At 39.2% G+C, this 26769-nt stretch overlaps 2 protein-coding genes across 3 annotated transcripts in view; one reads left to right on the top strand and one right to left on the bottom strand.

Moving 5' to 3' along the window:
* The window catches only part of LOC106587711 (hepatoma-derived growth factor-related protein 3), a 40806-nt gene extending 25351 nt beyond the window's left edge, over nt 1-15455 (top strand). The window contains exons 3-6 of one of the 2 annotated variants that reach the window (XM_045708739.2): nt 6330-6468; nt 6998-7165; nt 13483-13611; nt 14236-15455. In XM_045708739.2, the coding sequence (XP_045564695.1) occupies nt 6330-6468; nt 6998-7165; nt 13483-13611; nt 14236-14262 (463 nt within the window). In that variant the 3' untranslated portion in view covers nt 14263-15455. Of the gene's footprint in view, nt 1-6329; nt 6469-6997; nt 7166-13479; nt 13612-14235 lie in introns of both variants that reach the window. The other variant, XM_082969675.1, reaches the window with a different exon arrangement.
* Nucleotides 15456-17020: 1565 nt separating this feature from the next.
* On the bottom strand, nt 17021-25052 carry LOC106587710 (transmembrane 6 superfamily member 1-like; the record flags this gene model as incomplete). Its single annotated transcript, XM_082969898.1, has 3 exons — nt 17021-17857; nt 19806-19925; nt 24906-25052. Coding segments are annotated over 3 exons (462 nt in total), but the record flags the coding sequence as incomplete, so codon positions are not given.
* Nucleotides 25053-26769: the final 1717 nt, after the last annotated feature.

Raw genomic sequence — 26769 nt, 5'->3', positions numbered from 1 at the left:
TTACACTGAGACCTATGTTATTACACTGAGACCTATGTTATTACACTGAGGTCTATGGTATTACACTGAGACCTATGTTATTACACTGAGGTCTATGTTATTACACTGAGACCTATGATATTACACTGAGGTCTATGGTATTACACTGAGACCTATGTTATTACACTGAGGTCTATGTTATTACACTGAGGTCTATGGTATTACACTGAGGTCTATGTTATTACACTGAGGCCTATGTTATTACACTGAGACCTATGATATTACACTGAGGTCTATGGTATTACACTGAGACCGATGTTATTACACTGAGGTCTATGTTATTACACTGAGGTCTATGTTATTACACTGAGGTCTATGGTATTACACTGAGGTCTATGGTATTACACTGAGGTCTATGTTATTACACTGAGGTCTATGTTATTACACTGAGGTCTATGTTATTACACTGAGGTCTATGTTATTACACTGAGGTCTATGGTATTACACTGAGGTCTATGGTATTACACTGAGGTCTATGTTATTACACTGAGGTCTATGGTATTACACTGAGACCTATGTTATTACACTGAGGTCTATGTTATTACACTGAGGTCTATGTTATTACACTGAGACCTATGTTATTACACTGAGACCTATGATATTACACTGAGGTCTATGGTATTACACTGAGACCGATGTTATTACACTGAGGTCTATGTTATTACACTGAGGTCTATGTTATTACACTGAGGTCTATGGTATTACACTGAGGTCTATGGTATTACACTGAGGTCTATGTTATTACACTGAGGTCTATGTTATTACACTGAGGTCTATGTTATTACACTGAGGTCTATGTTATTACACTGAGGTCTATGGTATTACACTGAGGTCTATGGTATTACACTGAGGTCTATGTTATTACACTGAGACCTATGGTATTACACTGAGGTCTATGGTATTACACTGAGACCTATGTTATTACACTGAGGTCTATGTTATTACACTGAGGTCTATGGTATTACACTGAGACCTATGTTATTACACTGAGACCTATGTTATTACACTGAGGCCTATGGTATTACACTGAGACCTATGTTATTACACTGAGGTCTATGTTATTACACTGAGGTCTATGGTATTACACTGAGGTCTATGTTATTACACTGAGGCCTATGGTATTACACTGAGACCTATGATATTACACTGAGGTCTATGGTATTACACTGAGACCTATGTTATTACACTGAGGTCTATGTTATTACACTGAGGTCTATGGTATTACACTGAGACCTATGTTATTACACTGAGACCTATGTTATTACACTGAGGTCTATGTTATTACACTGAGACCTATGTTATTACACTGAGACCTATGATATTACACTGAGGTCTATGGTATTACACTGAGACCTATGTTATTACACTGAGACCTATGATATTACACTGAGGTCTATGGTATTACACTGAGACCTATGTTATTACACTGAGACCTATGTTATTACACTGAGACCTATGATATTACACTGAGGTCTATGTTATTACACTGAGACCTATGTTATTACACTGAGACCTATGATATTACACTGAGGTCTATGGTATTACACTGAGACCTATGTTATTACACTGAGGTCTATGTTATTACACTGAGACCTATGTTATTACACTGAGGTCTATGTTATTACACTGAGGTCTATGGTATTACACTGAGGTCTATGTTATTACACTGAGGTCTATGTTATTACACTGAGGTCTATGTTATTACACTGAGGTCTATGTTATTACACTGAGGTCTATGTTATTACACTGAGGTCTATGGTATTACACTGAGGTCTATGTTATTACACTGAGGTCTATGTTATTACACTGAGGTCTATGTTATTACACTGAGGTCTATGTTATTACACTGAGACCTATGTTATTACACTGAGACCTATGATATTACACTGAGGTCTATGGTATTACACTGAGACCTATGTTATTACACTGAGGTCTATGTTATTACACTGAGACCTATGTTATTACACTGAGGTCTATGGTATTACACTGAGGTCTATGGTATTACACTGAGGTCTATGTTATTACACTGAGGTCTATGTTATTACACTGAGGTCTATGGTATTACACTGAGACCTATGTTATTACACTGAGGTCTATGTTATTACACTGAGGTCTATGTTATTACACTGAGGTCTATGTTATTACACTGAGGTCTATGTTATTACACTGAGGTCTATGGTATTACACTGAGGTCTATGGTATTACACTGAGGTCTATGTTATTACACTGAGGTCTATGTTATTACACTGAGACCTATGTTATTACACTGAGGTCTATGTTATTACACTGAGGTCTATGTTATTACACTGAGACCTATGTTATTACACTGAGACCTATGATATTACACTGAGGTCTATGGTATTACACTGAGACCTATGTTATTACACTGAGGTCTATGTTATTACACTGAGACCTATGTTATTACACTGAGGTCTATGGTATTACACTGAGGTCTATGGTATTACACTGAGGTCTATGTTATTACACTGAGGTCTATGTTATTACACTGAGGTCTATGTTATTACACTGAGGCCTATGTTATTACACTGAGGTCTATGTTATTACACTGAGGTCTATGGTATTACACTGAGGCCTATGTTATTACACTGAGACCTATGATATTACACTGAGGTCTATGTTATTACACTGAGACCTATGTTATTACACTGAGGTCTATGTTATTACACTGAGGTCTATGGTATTACACTGAGACCTATGTTATTACACTGAGACCTATGTTATTACACTGAGGTCTATGTTATTACACTGAGGTCTATGTTATTACACTGAGACCTATGATATTACACTGAGGTCTATGATATTACACTGAGACCTATGTTATTACACTGAGGTCTATGTTATTACACTGAGACCTATGTTATTACACTGAGGTCTATGTTATTACACTGAGGTCTATGTTATTACACTGAGACCTATGTTATTACACTGAGACCTATGATATTACACTGAGGTCTATGTTATTACACTGAGACCTATGTTATTACACTGAGACCTATGATATTACACTGAGGTCTATGTTATTACACTGAGACCTATGTTATTACACTGAGACCTATGTTATTACACTGAGACCTATGTTATTACACTGAGACCTATGTTATTACACTGAGACCTATGTTATTACACTGAGACCTATGATATTACACTGAGACCTATGTTATTACACTGAGATCTATGATATTACACTGAGGTCTATGGTATTACACTGAGGTCTATGTTATTACACTGAGGTCTATGGTATTACACTGAGACCTATGTTATTACACTGAGATCTATGATATTACACTGAGGTCTATGTTATTACACTGAGGTCTATGTTATTACACTGAGGTCTATGTTATTACACTGAGGTCTATGTTATTACACTGAGGTCTATGTTATTACACTGAGGTCTATGGTATTACACTGAGGTCTATGGTATTACACTGAGGTCTATGTTATTACACTGAGGTCTATGTTATTACACTGAGACCTATGTTATTACACTGAGGTCTATGTTATTACACTGAGACCTATGTTATTACACTGAGACCTATGTTATTACACTGAGGTCTATGTTATTACACTGAGGTCTATGTTATTACACTGAGGTCTATGTTATTACACTGAGGCCTATGTTATTACACTGAGGTCTATGTTATTACACTGAGACCTATGTTATTACACTGAGACCTATGTTATTACACTGAGACCTATGATATTACACTGAGGTCTATGGTATTACACTGAGACCTATGTTATTACACTGAGGTCTATGTTATTACACTGAGTGTTATTACACTGAGACCTATGTTATTACACTGAGACCTATGTTATTACACTGAGACCTATGTTATTACACTGAGGTCTATGTTATTACACTGAGACCTATGTTATTACACTGAGGTCTATGTTATTACACTGAGGTCTATGTTATTACACTGAGGTCTATGGTATTACACTGAGGTCTATGTTATTACACTGAGGTCTATGTTATTACACTGAGGTCTATGTTATTACACTGAGGTCTATGTTATTACACTGAGGTCTATGTTATTACACTGAGGTCTATGGTATTACACTGAGGTCTATGGTATTACACTGAGGTCTATGGTATTACACTGAGACCTATGTTATTACACTGAGGTCTATGTTATTACACTGAGACCTATGATATTACACTGAGGTCTATGTTATTACACTGAGACCTATGTTATTACACTGAGGTCTATGGTATTACACTGAGGTCTATGTTATTACACTGAGGTCTATGTTATTACACTGAGACCTATGATATTACACTGAGGTCTATGGTATTACACTGAGACCTATGATATTACACTGAGACCTATGTTATTACACTGAGGTCTATGTTATTACACTGAGGTCTATGGTATTACACTGAGACCTATGTTATTACACTGAGGTCTATGTTATTACACTGAGGTCTATGGTATTACACTGAGACCTATGTTATTACACTGAGACCTATGATATTACACTGAGGTCTATGTTATTACACTGAGGTCTATGGTATTACACTGAGACCTATGTTATTACACTGAGACCTATGTTATTACACTGAGACCTATGTTATTACACTGAGGTCTATGATATTACACTGAGACCTATGTTATTACACTGAGGTCTATGTTATTACACTGAGACCTATGGTATTACACTGAGACCTATGTTATTACACTGAGGTCTATGTTATTACACTGAGACCTATGTTATTACACTGAGGTCTATGATATTACACTGAGACCTATGTTATTACACTGAGGTCTATGTTATTACACTGAGACCTATGTTATTACACTGAGGTCTATGTTATTACACTGAGGCCTATGGTATTACACTGAGGTCTATGTTATTACACTGAGACCTATGGTATTACACTGAGGTCTATGTTATTACACTGAGGTCTATGGTATTACACTGAGACCTATGTTATTACACTGAGACCTATGTTATTACACTGAGGTCTATGTTATTACACTGAGACCCATGTTATTACACTGTGGTCTATGATATTACACTGAGACCTATGTTATTACACTGAGGTCTATGTTATTACACTGAGACCTATGGTATTACACTGAGGTCTATGTTATTACACTGAGACCTATGGTATTACACTGAGGTCTATGTTATTACACTGAGGTCTATGGTATTACACTGAGGTCTATGGTATTACACTGAGACCTATGATATTACACTGAGACCTATGTTATTACACTGAGGTCTATGTTATTACACTGAGACCTATGTTATTACACTGAGGTCTATGTTATTACACTGAGACCTATGGTATTACACTGAGGTCTATGTTATTACACTGAGACCTATGGTATTACACTGAGGTCTATGTTATTACACTGAGGTCTATGGTATTACACTGTTATAGCCCTGCTTTTTTTTTGTTGCTTTTTTTTTGTTACTTTTACTCCTTTCTCTCCCCAATTTCATGGTATCCAATTGGTAGTTAAGGTCTTGTCTCATCGCTGCAACTCCCGTACAGACTCGGGAGAGGCGAAGGTCGAGAGCGTGCGTCCTCCGAAACGCAACCCAACCAAGCCGCACTGCTTCTTGACACAATGCCAACTTAACCCAGAAGCCAGCAGCACCAATGTGTCGGAGAAAACACCATGCACCTGGCGACTGTGACAGCGTGCACTGTGCTCGGTCTGCCACAGGAGTCGCTAGTGCGCGATGAGACAAGGAAATCCCTGCCGGCCAAACCCTCCCCTAACCTGGACAACGCTGGGCCAATTGTGCACCACGTTTCCTGGTTGCGGCCAGCTGTGGCAGAGCCTGGACTCAGACCCAGAATCCCTAGTGGCACAGCTAGCACTGCGATTCAGTGCCTTAGACCACTGCGCCACTCGGGAGCTCGTTATAACACTGTATTATAGTGATCAGCAGATAATATAGGCCTATTATAAACTGGAAGGTTTGAGCCCTGAATGCTGATTGACAGCCATGGTATATCAAACCGTATACCACGGGTATGACAACATATTTATTTTTACTGCTCTAACTAATTACATTGTTAAGCAGTTTATAATAGCAATAAGGCACCTCAGGGGTTTGTGGTATATGGCCAATATGCCACGGCTAAGGGCTGTGCCCAGGCACTCCGTGTTGTGTTGTACATATTATTAGGAAGCTTTTCTTAATGTTTTGTACACTCAGTGTAAGTTACATTTTTGTGATGACAGATGAATGTTAGTGATTTGGTTCTGGTCATGTTGGCAGTACTGCTCACCATCTCTGTCCCACCACAGTGCCTTCCTGGGCCCCAGGGATCTCCTACCATACAAGGAGTACAAGGACAAGTTTGGCAAGTCCAACAAGAGGAAAGGTTTCAACGAGGGTCTGTGGGAGATCGAGAACAATGCAGGCGTCAAATTCACCGGCTATCAGGTCCGTCGTGCTCCTCAGTCCATTTTTGTGGATTGGTCGGCACATACAGAAGTATACAAAAGTAATCAAGATATGTGGACAGGGCATTCTGAATAGCAGTTATAACTTATAAGCCAAACTCATAACTAATAACTTCTAAGCCATGAGCAACAAGGACACACACACACACACATACACACACACACACACACACACACACACACACACACACACACACGAGAGTTGTATCTTAGTTGCTGATGTCTCATAACTGCTTGTCATAGTCCAGTGTCCACATATTATGGGCTGCTGCTTGACCTTGGTGCAGTCCTCTCCTGGAGAGTTCCTTATAGAAGAGACTTCTATTTTATTTGTTTTGCTCTCAATATTTTCTCAGTTGATCTCAATAGCACATCAGTGAATAGTGTCTGCTCACTGTACTGTTCTGTAGATTTTTCTCATGTCACTATGAAGCCAAAGGTAGATTTGCCACTCTGTGTGGATAATAAAGTTGTACTCTATTCTATTCTACTCTATCCTATGTTCTCAGGCCATCCAGCAGCAGAGCTTTTCCAAGACGGCGGGAGAAGGAGGAGACGTGGCAGACGGGAGCAGTGAAGGAGAGGAGAGAGATTCCATAGAGGAGGTGGAAGATGACAAAGGCAAACTGAAGGAAGACAGGGCCGGGTCCAAACGGAAAAAGACCGCCTCCTCTAAGGTACAGGTTATCACAAACTAGTTATCAGACTCAACCTGTTATTACACTCTATCACACTGTAAACCTGTAGAACTCAACCATAGTCCTGGAGACCCACAGGGTGTGCAGATGTTTGTTCCAACCCAGCATTAACGCACCTGGTTCAAAGACTTGATAAATGATTAGTTTGGTCAGTTGTGTTACTGCTGGGCTATTAAAAAAAGCCTGCACAGCCTGTGGGAACCCAGGAACAGGGTTGAAGAAAACTGGCTTAACATAAGTGTCACAATGGTCTTGGGTGTGTTTTTTGATTTTTTTGTATGAGATGGTTGCCAACAGGGTCATTTCAGGGGCATCTCTAAAGTGCGTCTAAAAACTTTCAAGAGGCTTCCTCTCCTTGCCTCCTCTCCTTCATCTGCACTGACCGGACAAGGTGAAAGCAATATGACGGATGCCTTCCAACCAGGTATCTGTCTTCCCCTGTTTAGCAATGTCAGCTAAATGAAGCAAACGATAAGATGAGAGGAAGCCACGTGAGACTATTGAGATCTATCTCAAGTCTCTCCGGAGCTATAGCTAACCTATAGGTTAAAGGTGAGAGGTCAGAGTGCAGGTGCGTATGTTCAGGGGAGCAATGGGGAGGGGCTATCACAAGCCTACTGATACATTACATTCCAGGTCGTCAGCATATCTTGAAAAAGAATGATTATGAAGTGAACTAGGAGGGTTGAGAAACCCGGATAGTTCAATTTGAATGGTATTTCCTTCATCAGGACAACACAAAGCCTATGGGCCCATACAGAGGCAGGGGGGTTATAGGTAATGTTACTGTGGTGTCCATTGAGGCCTGGGCTGAAAAAAGTCACCCACAGCCCCCTCCACCCCGTCCTCGCTTAGCAACCACTGTTGCCTAGCAACTGGGCTCTATTACGCACATCTATTCGATGGAATGTAGCATTCCAGAAGACCGACCTCAGCCTCTCAAATTGGAATAGTCTAACTCATGCTTGCATTACACAGATTAACATTTTCTTGCTTTTGTCCTTCAAAGTGCTGGCTATACTTTTACTGTTTTGTTTCTCAGTGCAAATACAGCTGTTTTGTTTAAGCGCACATAGCATTTGACCTGTGTTCTTTATACGTGTAGTGTGGTGTAGTGAAAGTTGAACAGATCAGCATCACACACAGAGTTGAACTGAGCTATGCAGAGCAGATGTTATGTTAATACATTATGATACTCTAACAGGGATGTTAATACATTATGATACTCTAACAGGGATGTTAATACATTATGATACTCTAACAGGGATGTTAATACATTATGATACTCTAACAGGGATGTTAATACATTATGATACTCTAACAGGATGTTAATACATTATGATACTCTAACAGGATGTTAATACATTATGAGACTCTAACAGGGATGTTAATACATTATGATACTCTAACAGGGATGTTAATACATTATGATACTCTAACAGGGATGTTAATACATTATGATACTCTAACAGGATGTTAATACATTATGATACTCTAACAGGAATGTTAATAGATTATGATACTCTAACAGGATGTTAATACATTATGATACTCTAACAGGATATTAATACATTATGATACTCTAACAGGATGTTAATACATTATGATATTCTAACAGGGATTTAATACATTATGATACTCTAACAGGATGTTAATACATTATGATATTCTAACAGGATGTTAATACATTATGATACTCTAACAGGATGTTAATACATTATGATATTCTAACAGGGATTTAATACATTATGATACTCTAACAGGATGTTAATACATTATGATACTCTAACAGGGATGTTAATACATTATGATACTCTAACAGGGATGTTAATACATTATGATACTCTAACAGGGATGTTAATACATTATGATACTCTAACAGGATGTTAATACATTATGATACTCTAACAGGGATGTTATGTTAATACATTATGATACTCTAACAGGGATGTTAATACATTATGATACTCTAACAGGGATGTTAATACATTATGATACTCTAACAGGGATGTTAATACATTATGATACTCTAACAGGGATGTTAATACATTATGGTACTCTAACAGGATGTTAATACATTATGATACTCTAACAGGGATGTTAATACATTATGATACTCTAACAGGGATGTTATGTTAATACATTATGATACTCTAACAGGATGTTAATACATTATGATACTCTAACAGGATATTAATACATTATGATACTCTAACAGGATGTTAATACATTATGATATTCTAACAGGGATTTAATACATTATGATACTCTAACAGGATGTTAATACATTATGATATTCTAACAGGATGTTAATACATTATGATACTCTAACAGGATGTTAATACATTATGATATTCTAACAGGGATTTAATACATTATGATACTCTAACAGGATGTTAATACATTATGATACTCTAACAGGGATGTTAATACATTATGATACTCTAACAGGGATGTTAATACATTATGATACTCTAACAGGATGTCAATACATTATGATACTCTAACAGGGATGTTAATACATTATGATACTCTAACAGGGATGTTAATACATTATGATACTCTAACAGGGATGTTAATACATTATGATACTTTAACAGGGATGTTATGTTAATACATTATGATACTCTAACAGGGATGTTATGTTAATACATTATGATACTCTAACAGGATGTTAATACATTATGATACTCTAACAGGGATGTTATGTTAATACATTATGATACTCTAACAGGGATGTTAATACATTATGATACTCTAACAGGATGTTAATACATTATGATACTCTAACAGGGATGTTAATACATTATGATACTCTAACAGGGATGTTATGTTAATACATTATGATACTCTAACAGGGATGTTATGTTAATACATTATGATACTCTAACAGGATGTTAATACATTATGATATTCTAACAGGGATTTAATACATTATGATACTCTAACAGGATGTTAATACATTATGATACTCTAACAGGGATGTTAATACATTATGATACTCTAACAGGGATGTTAATACATTATGATACTCTAACAGGGATGTTAATACATTATGATACTCTAACAGGATGTTAATACATTATGATACTCTAACAGGATGTTAATACATTATGAGACTCTAACAGGGATGTTAATACATTATGATACTCTAACAGGGATGTTAATACATTATGATACTCTAACAGGATGTTAATACATTATGATACTCTAACAGGAATGTTAATACATTATGATACTCTAACAGGATGTTAATACATTATGATATTCTAACAGGGATGTTAATACATTATGATACTCTAACAGGATGTTAATACATTATGATACTCTAACAGGATATTAATACATTATGATACTCTAACAGGATGTTAATACATTATGATATTCTAACAGGATTTTAATACATTATGATACTCTAACAGGATGTTAATACATTATGATATTCTAACAGGATGTTAATACATTATGATACTCTAACAGGATGTTAATACATTATGATATTCTAACAGGGATTTAATACATTATGATACTCTAACAGGATGTTAATACATTATGATACTCTAACAGGGATGTTAATACATTATGATACTCTAACAGGGATGTTAATACATTATGATACTCTAACAGGGATGTTAATACATTATGATACTCTAACAGGATGGTAATACATTATGATACTCTAACAGGATGTTAATACATTATGAGACTCTAACAGGGATGTTAATACATTATGATACTCTAACAGGGATGTTAATACATTATGATACTCTAACAGGATGTTAATACATTATGATACTCTAACAGGAATGTTAATAGATTATGATACTCTAACAGGATGTTAATACATTATGATACTCTAACAGGATATTAATACATTATGATACTCTAACAGGGATGTTAATACATTATGATACTCTAACAGGATGTTAATACATTATGATACTCTAACAGGGATGTTATGTTAATACATTATGATACTCTAACAGGGATGTTAATACATTATGATACTCTAACAGGGATGTTAATACATTATGATACTCTAACAGGGATGTTAATACATTATGATACTCTAACAGGGATGTTAATACATTATGATACTCTAACAGGGATGTTAATACATTATGATACTCTAACAGGGATGTTAATACATTATGATACTCTAACAGGATGTTAATACATTATGATACTCTAACAGGGATGTTAATACATTATGATACTCTAACAGGGATGTTATGTTAATACATTATGATACTCTAACAGGGATGTTATGTTAATACATTATGATACTCTAACAGGGATGTTATGTTAATACATTATGATACTCTAACAGGGATGTTAATACATTATGATACTCTAACAGGGATGTTAATACATTATGATACTCTAACAGGGATGTTAATACATTATGATACTCTAACAGGGATGTTAATACATTATGATACTCTAACAGGGATGTTAATACAGTATGATATTCTAACAGGATGTTAATACATTATGATACTCTAACAGGGATGTTAATACATTATGATACTCTAACAGGATGTTAATACATTATGATATTCTAACAGGGATGTTAATACATTATGATACTCTAACAGGGATGTTAATACATTATGATACTCTAACAGGGATGTTAATACATTATGATACTCTAACAGGGATGTTAATACATTATGATACTCTAACAGGATGTTAATACATTATGATACTCTAACAGGGAGCAGATCTGATGAAGCCTGACTGGGGATTGGTTGAAACATCATTAGCCATGCTCACTTTTTCAGATACCTACAGAACATTTTGGGGCCAGAAATTATTTTAAAAATTGTCCAGTTCAAAGAATAATGGATGCATTCATTAAACTTCATTAAGTACTTACTTTATTGTTCAATGAGGGTCTATGTTTCCCACATATTGCAAGACAGCAAATCATATCTGTGAAATTTTATGAAATACTTATTGATACAGTATCATGGACTCTAGCTATCCACTAGCAAAGCACATTTACATTTACATTTACATCATTTAGCAGACGCTCTTATCCAGAGCGACTTATAAATTGGTGCATTCACCTTATGATATCCAGTGGAACAACCACTTTACAATAGTACATCTATATCTATTTTTTTGGGGGGGGGGGGTTAGAAGGATTACTTAATCCTATCCCAGGTATTCCTTAAAGAGGTGGGATTTCAGGTGTCTCCGGAAGGTGGTGATTGACTCCGCTGTCCTGGCGTCGTGAAGGAGCTTGTTCCACCATTGGGGTGCCAGAGCAGTGAACAGTTTTGACTGGGCTGAGCGGGAACTGTGCTTCCGCAGAGGTAGGGAGGCGAGCAGGCCAGAGGTGGATGAACGCAGTGCCCTTCTTTGGGTGTAGGGACTGATCAGAGCCTGAAGGTACAGAGGTGCCGTTCCCCTCACAGCTCCGTAGGCAAGCACCATGGTCTTGTAGCAGATGCGAGCTTCAACTGGAAGCCAGTGGAGTGTGCGGAGGAGCGGGGTGACGTGAGAGAACTTGGGAAGGTTGAACACCAGACGGGCTGCGGCGTTCTGGATGAGTTGTAGGGGTTTAATGGCACAGGCAGGGGGCCCCGCCAGCAGCGAGTTGCAGTAATCCAGACGGGAGATGACAAGTGCCTGGATTAGGACCTGCGCCGCTTCGTGTGTAAAACAGGGTCGTACTCTGCGAATGTTGTAGAGCATGAACCTACAGGACCAGGTCACTGCCTTGATGTTAGCGGAGAACAACAGGGTGTTGTCCAGGGTCACGCCAAGGCTCTTAGCACTCTGGGAGGAGGACACAATGGAGTTGTCCACCGTGATGGCGAGATCATGGAAAGGGCAGTCCTTCCCCGGGAGGAAGAGCAGCTCCGTCTTGCTGAGGTTCAGCTTGAGGTGGTGATCCGTCATCCACACTGATATGTCTGCCAGACATGCAGAGATGCGATTCGCATCTCTGCATGTCTGGTTATCAGAAGGGGGAAAGGAGAAGATTAATTGTGTCGTCTGCGTAGCAATGACAAGCACGTCCATTTAGTGTTGCATGAGTGCTGTTCTGACAAATAAGCACCTCATCACTACCTGCACACAACAACTTCCTGGTTTCAACGTCCTCAGGAAGTAGCGGTCCTCAATAGGTTCATAACTGGCCACGGCCCATGCCCCGCCAACCTCCAGCGATGGGGCATAAAAGCAAGCCCCCTATGGCCTGTGGGGTGGAGAAAACAATGCACCACATTTTTTTGCATTCACTGAATGAATAAATAGTGCTGATCTGTGTGTGTTGTCCCCAGAAGTCGTCCAAGCTGTCCAGGATCTCGTCTGGAGAGGAGGATCTGGAGGACGGGAAAGAGGAGGATCAGAAGAGCGGATCGGAGGGGGGAGACCCCGATAACGGCATCATCCAGAACACTGCCGACAGCAAGGTGAGCTGCCCGGGGGGGGGTCAGGGTTGGGGACAATTCTAATTAAAGTCAGTTAAATCAGGAAAGGATTTCAATTTAAAATAACATTTTATTTATTTAAAATAAATAGGTTCTCCTTTTCAGTTTATTGAAAATATATCATTTTTACAACAATTAAGTCAGAATTTCGGTCTACTTCTTGAATTGACTGTCTTCAATTTGAATTGACCCCAACCATGGTGGATGTAGCCTGATCCCAGATCTGTTTGTAAGCTTGGCGTGACATTGACCTAGTTGACAGGACATTGCTGACACATTTCAGTCACAGGTATGTTTATTCCTTCCTTAGTACCGCAAAGTGTTAGTGTTGCAAGATCAACACTTGATTACTAATTTATTTGATTTAGCAAAGATTAAAATGGAGGTGAAAATGTTGCAGATATTGTTCATTCAATGCATAAATACTGACACCAGGGGGCATGGTAGCTAAATAATTGTTCTGATTCTGTTGTATCATTCAAACAGCATTATTATATCACTGCATTGTGTCCTGTGTCACTGTCAGATACTTATGTTTCTGATGTGTATTCTAATTGTTTAATAGGATATTTTTCAATTAGAATATTTGTATGTCTTCTGTTCCAGAACCAGTTGCTGAGAGAAGAACATTAGGTGCTGAGGACAGCTGCAGAGGGAAGGGAAGGTATATATATATTGCTGTCACGTCATATTGGAATGGTCAAACTCCCATAATCACCACCTCTAGCACTACCTGTAATGGGCGATTCACGTCTATCTCTATGTAGAAACAACACTACAGTATATCACTACATGTGTACAACTATGCTTCAGCCAGTAGACGCCCAGGCTAGACTAGAGCCAAAGTAACTAGCTTCAAAACAACATACACACACACTTGTGTCCCCGTCTCTTTCAAAATCAGAACACCACATTTCATATCTAAACAGTGTAAAATAAGCATCAATTGATATTTATATTGACCCTTAGCCTCCACTCTCTGATTAATCCATCAATGATGTCATATAGGTAAACATGTTAGCTAATGTTTGATAAAACTTGTATGAATATACAGTATAATATACTCCCTTGTGGTCTATGATGATTGATATATGTTGGGTATTGCAGTGTTCTGATCATAATAGTTGTATCTTGGATTTGCTTTTATAAAACAATGGTTTAAGGGGAGGGACTAGCTTAGGGTTGCAAAATTCCAGAACATTTTCAAAAATGTCCAGTTTTCCAGAAATCCTGGTTGGAATATTCCTAAATTCAGGAGGGAATAAGCAGGAAATCCGGTGGTCATACGACTGGAATTCATGGGAAACCTGAGAATTTGGGGAAAGTTACTGGAAATTTGAAATGTGTGTTTAACTGACTGTATAACATATCCATATCACTCAGCACTGTATGTTGCTCTTTTATGTAACCCGCAAAAGATGAATGGAAAAAGACATAGATAAATGTAGGAAGTGTTGTGCACAAACCGACTCTCTATCTATATATTTGACTTTGGCTGTAGAGTATAGGGCCAGTATTCTACCTGACTGATCTAGCTAACTACTCGTCCGCATCCCAAATGGAACCATACCACCTACATACTGTAGTGCACTACACTGCCTTCATCTTTCTATGGGAAGTGATGAATCGGTTTTAACGTGTGTCAGTAGAATGGGTTATGGTATATTTTAAAAGCTTTCTATAGTGGCATGCTTAACTGTTGTACACAACTACCTAGTTATTTTCTTAACGTTTTCAATTATACTGAACAAAAAGGTAAGCGCAACATGTAAAATGTTTCATGAGCTGAAATAAAAGATCCCAGAAATGTTTCATACGCACAAAAACATTATTTCTCTCAAATTTGGTGCACAAATTTGTTTACATCCCTGTTAGTGAGCATTTCTCCATTGCCAAGATAATCCATCCACCTGACAGGTGTGGCATATCAAGAAGCTGATTAAATTAGCGTTACACAGGTGCTCCTTGTGCTAGGGACAATAAAAGTTTGTCACACAACACAATGTCACAGATGTCGCAAGTTTTGAGGGAGCGTGCAATTGGCATGCTGACTGCAGGAATGTCCACAGAGCTGTTGCCAGAGAATTGAATGTTAATTTCTCTACCATAAGCCGCCTCCAACGTCATTTTAGAGAATTTGGCAGTACGTCCAACCAGCCTCACAACCGCAGACCGTGTGTAACCACACCAGCCCAGGACCTCCACATCCAGCTTCTTCACCTGCGGGATCATCTGAGACCAGCCACCTGGACAGCTGATGAAACTGAGGTGTATTTCTGTCTGTAAAAAAGCCCTTTTGTGGGGAAAAACTCATTCTGATTGGCTGTCCAGGTGGCTGGTCTCATGGCTGCGCCCCTGCCCACTCATGTGAAATCCATAGATTAGGGCCTAATTAATGCATTTAAATTGACTGATTTCCTTATATGAACTGTAACTCAGTAACATCTTTGAAATTGTTGCATGTTGCGTTTATATAAACTCAGTAAAATCTTTGAAATTGTTGCATGTTGCGTTTATATATTTGTTCAGTATACCTGCTGTTTTTCCATTCACACTTCTTCCACAGTGCAGTGAAGGAGAAAAAAAGACATAACACAACCATGTTTGCAAGCACCTTTCTCAGACGATATATTGGTTTTCATCCTGAGGCATTTATGACATGTTGGAAACTCAGAAATACAAGCTTCCGAGTGAAAAAAACATTTGAACTGCCCTCGAACTATTTACAAGTGGGAAATTCGGGTATCATTCCTGTGCTGACCTCTGACATCACCTACTAAGGAAAGTACCTCGATAATGACATTTTTGGCAGTTAAATGCAACAACAAACCACTAATTATTATTAAAAAACGGGCTATTTATGTTTTTTTTAACACTATAATTTGTTTACAAAATTATTGACGCAGCTTGTTTGCCATTAAGCTATCAGCGTTCTCAACGAGTTCAAGGCACGTAAATGCACACAACTCGTTGCTCCGAGTTCACAAGTCATATTTTCAGAGTTTCCGACTTGTCATGAATGCAGCTTTAGTGTTTGGTGTAAAGTTGGCGTCTGGCATACTGGAAAATTGTGTTTTCTGCCTTGGTTCAGCTTCCAAACTTACTGTTACACACTCCCATCAATGGTATGCCAGTAGCCTGCTCTCCTTCCTATGTCTTTATGAAAAATATATTCTATTTATTTTTTTGATGATAGTTGATTATAATACTGTGTGAAATGTAAACTCCTACATTTTCATTTTTTTTATTTAAACATTTCAATCTTTGTTAATGCTCGGAATTAGAACATGTTTTACATTTTAAAGGTTTGTAGTTTATAGTAAACTGTTTTTTGCTGTTTATGGACAAGACTTTTACAGAATAAACTCATTGGAATGCACTCAGTGTTTGCAAACACGTATTATTTGGATAACACGGACATCTCACATGCAAGAGCACCAACAGAGCCAGAAAACACAAATCAGATTCTACAAATCAAGATTTATTTCAGGTTTTTAACACTTGAAAATATAAATTAGACACAAATATCCAAATATTGCGTCCACAAAACTAGTCCTTGAATCCTCTCCAAACACCTTTAAACATAACACAATCTATTTTGATTCACCATATCGCATTTTATGACAACAAACCTGTTATTCATTGCAATCTAAAAGGCTACACTGATCCTAAATCAGTCCCATAATAGGCTAAGACTAGTCACTGACAAACAGAAATGAAGAGTAAAGGTATCAAGTTTTCTTTCTATGTAAAGGAATGTACCACTGAGCAAGATATGCTTGGATGCTGTTTTTAAGTCTCATTACTGTTGTGTTGCTGCCAGTAGAGTACAGCAGTGAGACTACAGTAGTATACACTAAAGAGTACAGTTGTGAGTATTGAATATACTACACTTGGAGTTGGCCAGTGCAGAACATGAAACAGACTGGCCACCAGATTATGCTAGGCAGAGAGATACTTTTGGACTGGTTTCTGTGTAGTCAGGGCCTGAGTCGGTCAGCCAGCCAGCCAGTCGGTCAGTCCACCAGTTCCTTCAGTCAGTCTTCTTGTCATTTTGTTGGTCTCTGAGGAAGAAGGCAGGGCTAGTGACACAGCGGTAGCAGAGGGCTTGGGGTACGATGGCATACAGGGCGTTGACTAATAGAAAGACAATCTGGCTGTCAACTGGTACTCTGTAGGAGAACCACGTCCGCGTGTGGAGAGATGCACCGATGTGGGACAACTGGGCCTGAGGAGAAGAGAAGACAAGATAAGACAGAGAGAGTATAAGAACAAGAAGTGGAGAGGGAGAAAGAAAGAGGTAGAAGATGAGGAGGAGAAAGAATTTTAAAAAATGAAGGATCCGCTTTGACAATCTCAACATGAAAGCTGGAAGATACACTAGAATAGCTGGATTTCTTGGTACGCATCTGGTGTTGAATAAATTCAGAAACTTTTCTTCTATATACTGTACAAGCATACCATACGTCTTCTATGAACCCTGTACCATAGCATAGACCTACACTCTCCTGAGCTGTTCACTGTCATATTCTGTCAGTATCATGCGTGGAATATCTCTACACTATCAATCTCTGTACTGGGCCTATTTCCCTGTAGCCTACTGCTGTCATTCCTAGCATGGAGAGGCATTGAAACAAGATGTATGAGCCTGTCTGTCTGTCTGCTTGTCTGTCTGCCTGTCTGTCTGTCTGCCTGTTTTCCTGCTTGTCTACATGCCTGTTTTCCTGCTTGTCTGTCTGTCTGTCTGTCTGTCTGTCTGTCTGTCTGTCTGTCTGTCTGTCTGTCTGTCTGTCTGTCTGTCTGTCTGTCTGTCTGTCTGTCTGTCTGTCTGTCTGTCCGTCCACTCGGCCTCTCTCTACCTCTATATTTAGCCTGGTTAGGCAACGTGCCTGCTGTGTCTAAAGATGGCCCCAGCTTTTGTCTCTCTTGGGACTGATGGCACAGGACAGCCTACTGGCTTCACAACAAAGCAAAGGCAGCCGCTCACTGTTTCGTTTGCTGCTTCCAACTACACACGTGATCTTTAAATAAGCTTTTAGTGGTACACATACACACATTTTGACCGATCAACCAATCAATCAACCAAAATGTATTGTACCCAAAGGGAAATAGGTCTGCAAGCAAGGTAAATCCACCTGAGAAAGAATGTGTCAGTCCAATGTCTATCTGTGTGTGACTAAAAGCTGATTCAATTCATCAAGACACGGTGTGATGATTTGTTGATCAGTTGAATCAGGTGTGTTGTTTAGCACAATAATGGAACAAAAGCCTGCACACTGTGGGTCAGTTGCTTTAGCAAATATCACCGGTCCTTGGGGATGCATCAATACTGGCCATACACAGAGCGCTCCCTGAGCCCTTGTTAGGGAGAGTACCTTAGAAACCCAAGTATTTATAGCACTAATCAGACTGTGTGTGTATTTGTGTGTGTGTGCGTGTGTGCGTGTGTGGTGTGTGTGTGTGTGTGTGTGTGTGTGTGTGTGTGTGTGTGTGTGTGTGTGTGTGTGTGTGTGTGTGTGTGTGTGTGTGTGTGTGTGTGTGTGTGTGTGTGTGTGTGTGTGTGTGTGTGTGTGCACGCGCGCACTGGCCTCTGCAGTACTACAGCTTGTCCACAGGAATACAGATGAGTTAACCATGTGCAGAGCAACAGTCATTCACATAATTTATCTACAACCACACTGGAATTTGTATAGCTGTAATATTCCCTAGGTATAGATCTAGGATCCTCTCCCCCAACCCTAACTTTGACCTATAGTGGGGAAAATGCACAACTGACCCAAGATCAGCATATAGGAAGGGGAACTTCACCTTACTTCTTTTTATAGCAATCAGCGGGCAATTGTCACTGCTTTCTGTGCCAGAGAGAGAAAAACTGGCTAATATTCAAAGCTGCAATTAGTTACCATAGGACCTGGGTTCAAATAGTATTTGTATCACCTGTCAAACTTAAACTGAGCTTCATTGAACTTCCCTGACAATGAAACCAATGCCACAGTCCCATAAGTGCAAATCTCACCCATCTAGCACTCAAGGTAGGCTCAATCAAACTCTGAAAGCAATTTTAAAAGCAAACAAATACTGTTTTAAACCAGGTCTACTCCCCCACCATAGAAATAGAATGACTAGAATAAAAATAGTAATTTCATTCCAGTTATATTTCTATGCTCCCCACTCACCTGTGCTATTGCCCCAGAGTGGACCAGAGTGAGGTCAGGCATCCACTCACACCCAGGCACGAGCAGCCCGTAGAGCGCAATGATGTAGTACGGACCGGAGTAAAGCATGTTCACTATCATCTAGGACACAGCAGAGACATAATAGGCTGCGTTTACACAGGCAGCACAATTCTGATCTGTTTTCCACTAATTGGCCTTTTGACCAATCAGATCAGCTCTGAAAAATATGTGAAAAGATTTGATGTGAATGGTTAAAAAAAACAATTAGTGGAAAATAGATCAGAATTGGGCTGCCTGTGTAAACGCAGCTATAGAGGTTAAAAGGGGTCCTACTATATAGTTTGAGGTAAGTAGTGAGTCATGGGTAACTGCATACATGGCGTGTCTGAAAGTGGGCGTGTCAACAGAAGTGGGAGGATTAACAGAAGTGGGTGTGTGGAAAGCGAATCAGCAAATAGGGTAGATTTGTTGCCACTCAAGACCGTTTTGTGTGGCTGATTGGGCGGCACGACGAGTCGATTGTTGACAACTGTAGCATTTTAGCTAAACCTAACCCTTTTCCTAACCTTAACCTCATTCTCCTAACCTGACACGTTAATTATCCTAACATACTATATTCATTCTCCTAACCTGCTACGTTAATTATCCTAACCTGCCACGTTAATTCTCCTAACCTGCTACGTTAATTCTCCTAACCTGCCACGTTAATTCTGCTAATCTGCCAAGTTAATTATCCTTACCTGCTTCGTTAATTCTCCTAACCTGCCACATTAATTATCCTAACCTGCTACATTAATTATCCTAACCTGACACATTAATTCTCCTAACCTGCTACATTAATTCTCGTAACCTGCCACTTTAATTCTCCTAACCTACCACGTTAATTCTCCTAATTTGCTACATTAATTCTCATAACCTGCCACGTTAATTCTCCTAACCTGCCACGTTAGTTATCCTAACCTGCTACGTTAATTATCCTAACCTGCCACATTAATTCTCCTAACCTGCTACGTTAATTCTCGTAACCTGCCACTTTAATTCTCCTAACCTGCCACGTTAATTCTCCTAATTTGCCACATTAATTCTCCTAACCTGCTACGTTAATTATTCTAACCTGCTAGGTTATTTATCCTAACCTGCTATGTTAATTCTCCTAACCTCCTAGGTTATTTATCCTAACCTGCTATGTTAATTATCCTAACCTGCTATGTTAATTATCCTAACCTGCTAGGTTAATTATCCTAACCTGCTATGTTAATTATCCTAACTTGCTAGGTTAATTATCCTAACCTGCTATGTTAATTCTCCTAACCTGCTACGTTAGTTCTCTGACCCGCGGTACACCTGGCTATGGCCGGTCTAACCGATAATGGAGCACTGATGTTACATGCATCGCTGTTAATCCACCTACTGATGTTAAATCCATCGCTGTTAATCCACCTACTGATGTTAAACCCATCGCTGTTGATCCACCTACTGATGTTACACGCATCGCTGTTAATCCACCTACTGATGTTAAATCCATCGCTGTTAATCCACCTACTGATGTTAAACCCATCGCTGTTAATCCACCTACTGATGTTAAACCTATCGCTGTTAATCCACCTACTGATGTTAAACCTATCGCTGTTAATCCACCTAATGTTAAACCTATCGCTGTTAATCCACCTACTGATGTTACACGCATCGCTGTTAATCCACCTGCTGATGTTAAACCCATCGCTGTTGATCCACCTACTGATGTTAAACCCATCGCTGTTATTCCACCTACTGATGTTAAACCCATCGCTGTTAATCCACCTACTGATGTTAAACCCATCGCTGTTAATCCACCTACTGATGTTAAACCCATCGCTGTTAATCCACCTACTGATGTTAAACCCATCGCTGTTAATCCACCTACTGATGTTAAACCCATCGCTGTTAATCCACCTACTGATGTTAAACCTATCGCTGTTAATCCACCTAATGATGTTAAACCTATCGCTGTTAATCCACCTAATGATGTTAAACCTATCGCTGTTAATCCACCTAATGATGTTAAACCCATCGCTGTTAATCCACCTACTGATGTTAAACCTATCGCTGTTAATCCACCTAATGATGTTAAACCTATCGCTGTTAATCCACCTAATGATGTTAAACCCATCGCTGTTAATCCACCTACTGATGTTAAACCCATCGCTGTTAATCCACCTAATGATGTTAAACCTATCGCTGTTAATCCACCTAATGATGTTAAACCCATCGCTGTTAATCCACCTACTGATGTTAAGCCCATCGCTGTTAATCCACCTACTGATGTTAAACCCATCGCTGTTAATCCACCTAATGTTAAACCTATCGCTGTTAATCCACCTAATGATGTTAAACCTATCGCTGTTAATCCACCTAATGATGTTACACACATCGCTGTTAATCCACCTACTGATGTTAAGCCCATCGCTGTTAATCCACCTACTGATGTTAAACCTATCGCTGTTAATCCACCTACTGATGTTAAACCTATCGCTGTTAATCCACCTACTGATGTTAAACCCATCGCTGTTAATCCACCTACTGATGTTAAGCCCATCGCTGTTAATCCACCTACGGATGTTAAACCCATCGCTGTTAATCCATCTACTGATGTTAAACCTATCGCTGTTAATCCACCTACTGATGTTAAACCTATCGCTGTTAATCCACCTACTGATGTTAAACCCATCGCTGTTAATCCACCTACTGATGTTAAACCCATCGCTGTTAATCCACCTACTGATGTTAAACCTATCGCTGTTAATCCACCTACTGATGTTAAAACCATCGCTGTTAATCCACCTACTGATGTTAAGCCCATCGCTGTTAATCCACCTAATGTTAAACCTATCGCTGTTAATCCACCTACTGATGTTACACGCATCGCTGTTAATCCACCTACTGATGTTAAACCCATCGCTGTTGATCCACCTACTGATGTTAAACCCATCGCTGTTATTCCACCTACTGATGTTAAACCCATCGCTGTTAATCCACCTACTGATGTTAAACCCATCGCTGTTAATCCACCTACTGATGTTAAACCCATCGCTGTTAATCCACCTACTGATGTTAAACCCATCGCTGTTAATCCACCTACTGATGTTAAACCCATCGCTGTTAATCCACCTAATGATGTTAAACCTATCGCTGTTAATCCACCTAATGATGTTAAACCTATCGCTGTTAATCCACCTAATGATGTTAAACCCATCGCTGTTAATCCACCTACTGATGTTAAACCTATCGCTGTTAATCCACCTAATGATGTTAAACCTATCGCTGTTAATCCACCTAATGATGTTAAACCCATCGCTGTTAATCCACCTACTGATGTTAAACCCATCACTGTTAATCCACCTAATGATGTTAAACCTATCGCTGTTAATCCACCTAATGATGTTAAACCCATCGCTGTTAATCCACCTACTGATGTTAAACCCATCGCTGTTAATCCACCTACTGATGTTAAACCCATCGCTGTTAATCCACCTACTGATGTTAAACCTATCGCTGTTAATCCACCTAATGATGTTAAACCTATCGCTGTTAATCCACCTAATGATGTTACACACATCGCTGTTAATCCACCTACTGATGTTAAGCCCATCGCTGTTAATCCACCTACTGATGTTAAACCTATCGCTGTTAATCCACCTACTGATGTTAAACCCATCGCTGTTAATCCACCTACTGATGTTAAACCCATCGCTGTTAATCCACCTACTGATGTTAAACCCATCGCTGTTAATCCACCTACTGATGTTAAACCCATCGCTGTTAATCCACCTACTGATGTTAAACCCATCGCTGTTAATCCACCTACTGATGTTAAACCCATCGCTGTTGATCCACCTACTGATGTTAAACCTATCGCTGTTAATCCACCTACTGATGTTAAACCTATCGCTGTTAATCCACCTACTGATGTTAAACCCATCGCTGTTAATCCACCTACTGATGTTAAACCTATCGCTGTTAATCCACCTACTGATGTTAAACCCATCGCTGTTAATCCACCTACTGATGTTAAACCCATCGCTGTTATTCCACCTACTGATGTTAAACCCATCGCTGTTAATCCACCTACTGATGTTAAACCTATCGCTGTTAATCCACCTACTGATGTTAAACCCATCGCTGTTAATCCACCTTCTGATGTTAAACCCATCGCTGTTAATCCACCTACTGATGTTAAACCCATCGCTGTTAATCCACCTACTGATGTTAAACCCATCGCTGTTAATCCACCTACTGATGTTAAACCCATCGCTGTTAATCCACCTACTGATGTTAAATCCATCGCTGTTAATCCACCTACTGATGTTAAACCCATCGCTGTTGATCCACCTACTGATGTTAAACCCATCGCTGTTAATCCATCTACTGATAATAGACCCAACGTTGTTTATCCACCTACTGATGTTAAACCCATCGCTGTTAATCCACCTACTGATGTTAAACCCATCGCTGTTAATCCACCTAATGATGTTAAACCCATCGCTGTTAATCCACCTAATGATGTTAAACCCATCGCTGTTAATCCACCTACTGATGTTGAACCCATCGCTGTTTATCCACCTACTGACAGCCGTGGTATATCAGACCGTATACCACGGGTATGACAAAACAATTATTTTTACTGCTCTAATTACGTTGGTAACCAGTTTATAAAAGCAATAAGGCACCTTGGGGGTTTGTGGTATATGGCCAGTATACCACGGCTAAGGGCTGTGCCCAGGCACTCTGCAATGCGTTGTGCTTAAGAACAGCCCTTAGCCGTGGTATATTGGCCATATACCACACCTCCTCAAGCCTTATTGCTTAAACAAACTCCATTGAACTTACTTATATAGTCTTAACAATTCCATTGAACTTAGTTATATGGTCTTAATAGACTCCATTGAACTTACTTATATAGTCTTAACAGATTCCATTGAATTTACATATAAGTCTTAACAGACTCCATTGAACTTAGTTAGTTATACGGTCTTAATAGACTCCATTGAACTTACTTATACAGTCTTAACAAACTCACTTAAATGTTATTTTTCTAAACCTCTTTGGATGTGTCTCCTAAACGGCTATAAAGTCAATGTAAAGCACATACCCCCAGGTTATAGCTGCAACCATGAGCAGGTACATGAGATAGTGGACACATCCATCCCAATAGGAGATCATGTGTCCATGGGCCGTGTTAATGTAGGGGTCTGCCTGTAATGAACATGATTAAGATATATTATCATAACACTGTTAAAGTCTGCTTTCATTGGGTTCTTCAGTGCATGGGTCAGTTTTCAGTTTTCATTTCTGTATTCATTGGCATGGACTGTAGGTAGTGTGTGTGTGTGTGTGTGTGTGTGTGTGTGTGTGTGTGTGTGTGTGTGTGTGTGTGTGTGTGTGTGTGTGTGTGTGTGTGTGTGTGTGTGTGTGTGTGTGTGTGGGTGTGTGTGTGTGTGTGTGTGTGTGTGTGTGTGTGTGTGTGTGTCCATACATGCGTCCATTAGGTCCATGTGTGTCCGTCCGCCCGTGCGTGCGCCACAGGGATGTTTACTTGCATTTTTGAGATAGAAGGTGATGAAACCATCGATGATAATGTCCTGCTCCAGACCAATGATCAGGTTTACCACACTCAAGAATGCATACACTGCAAACACTGGCAGAACAAGAGAACACTGAATAATACAGTTACATTTTACTTTGACTTATTTGAGTTATTATAGTCATTTAGCAGATGCTCTTACAATCAGTTCCTTCAATTAACAAACACATAACAAAATCATAGCAAAGTAAAACCTTCTTCAAAAATCAGCAAAATCATTGGTCTAGTGTGTGTAGCAAAGAGTACAACAGCGAAGTTAGAGCCCGTTGTGGCTCAGTTGGTAGAGCATAGCGCCTGTAACACCAGGTCCAGGATCGTCGGTTTTCGATTCCCACTGGGGCCACCCATATCAAAATGTATGCATACACTACTGTAAGTCACTTTGGATATACTGTATGTATATAAAACTAGCCTAAACCTACAAGTCTAAGTTAAAATAGACAATACCTGCATAGGAAAACACTGGTGAATGTATAGGAAAACAGTGTAAACTCTCACCATAGAATAAAGGGTCTTTGGGTGCCTTCTTCTTGAATAAAAAGCATGCAGATACAGCCAAGATAAGAACAGTTGTAGATCCAGCGAAAAGACTGTCTCAATGCTAGAAATAAAAAATGCTCAATTAATTAGGCCTAAACTGCTAAGAATCAAATCAACTAGGATACACATTACTAATGCCTTTAAACTAGATTGCATACAAGACTGCATACAAAACTACTAGGCTATAGCATCATCCACTATCTAGCATAATAAGGTTTATTAACGGCTACAATAAAACACAAAACACATGACAACTATATTATCGACAATATCCCTACTCACCTGTTAGTGTAGATCAGAGAGTTGAAGAACAAGGAAATGGGTATTGATGTCAAGGACAAGATAAAAACTCCCGTCCCAGCAGACGCGTTCATTGCTCTACTTACACTGTCGACGCGCATAAATAATTATTTGTTTCTGAAAATAAAACACAAAATTATATCTGTTAAAAAACATTAGAACATGTTTCTCCATTCAGACCATGTAATATAGGAAAATGTTCAGAGAACTAGCAAATATATATTTTCTTGGGTGCGAACTACTATTCTGCCAGCACCCTGTGCGCATCTCAATCGTAAAATAAGGCTCACTTCTCTCCCTCCCTAACTGACAATGCAGAAGTCGGGAAACCAAGGCTCAGGCTATCTGCTTTTACCTGTCCAGGTGTCACAGGTCAGTATGGATGAAGAGAAGGAAGCAAGGAGAGGAAGCGACTGCAGAGCATTGAGATCCCCTTTCCTATGGCGCTAAGGTGTCTATTCTGACTGCTGTCGTTGACGCGTGATCCCACAAGTGGAGTTCACA

The sequence above is a fragment of the Salmo salar genome, chromosome 26, assembly GCF_965601325.2.
Source record: "Salmo salar chromosome 26, fSalSal1, whole genome shotgun sequence".
NCBI classification, from domain to species: Eukaryota; Metazoa; Chordata; class Actinopteri; order Salmoniformes; family Salmonidae; genus Salmo; species Salmo salar.
The sequence above is the reverse complement of the archived record's forward strand: the minus strand, read 5'-3'. Positions and strand labels throughout refer to the sequence as shown.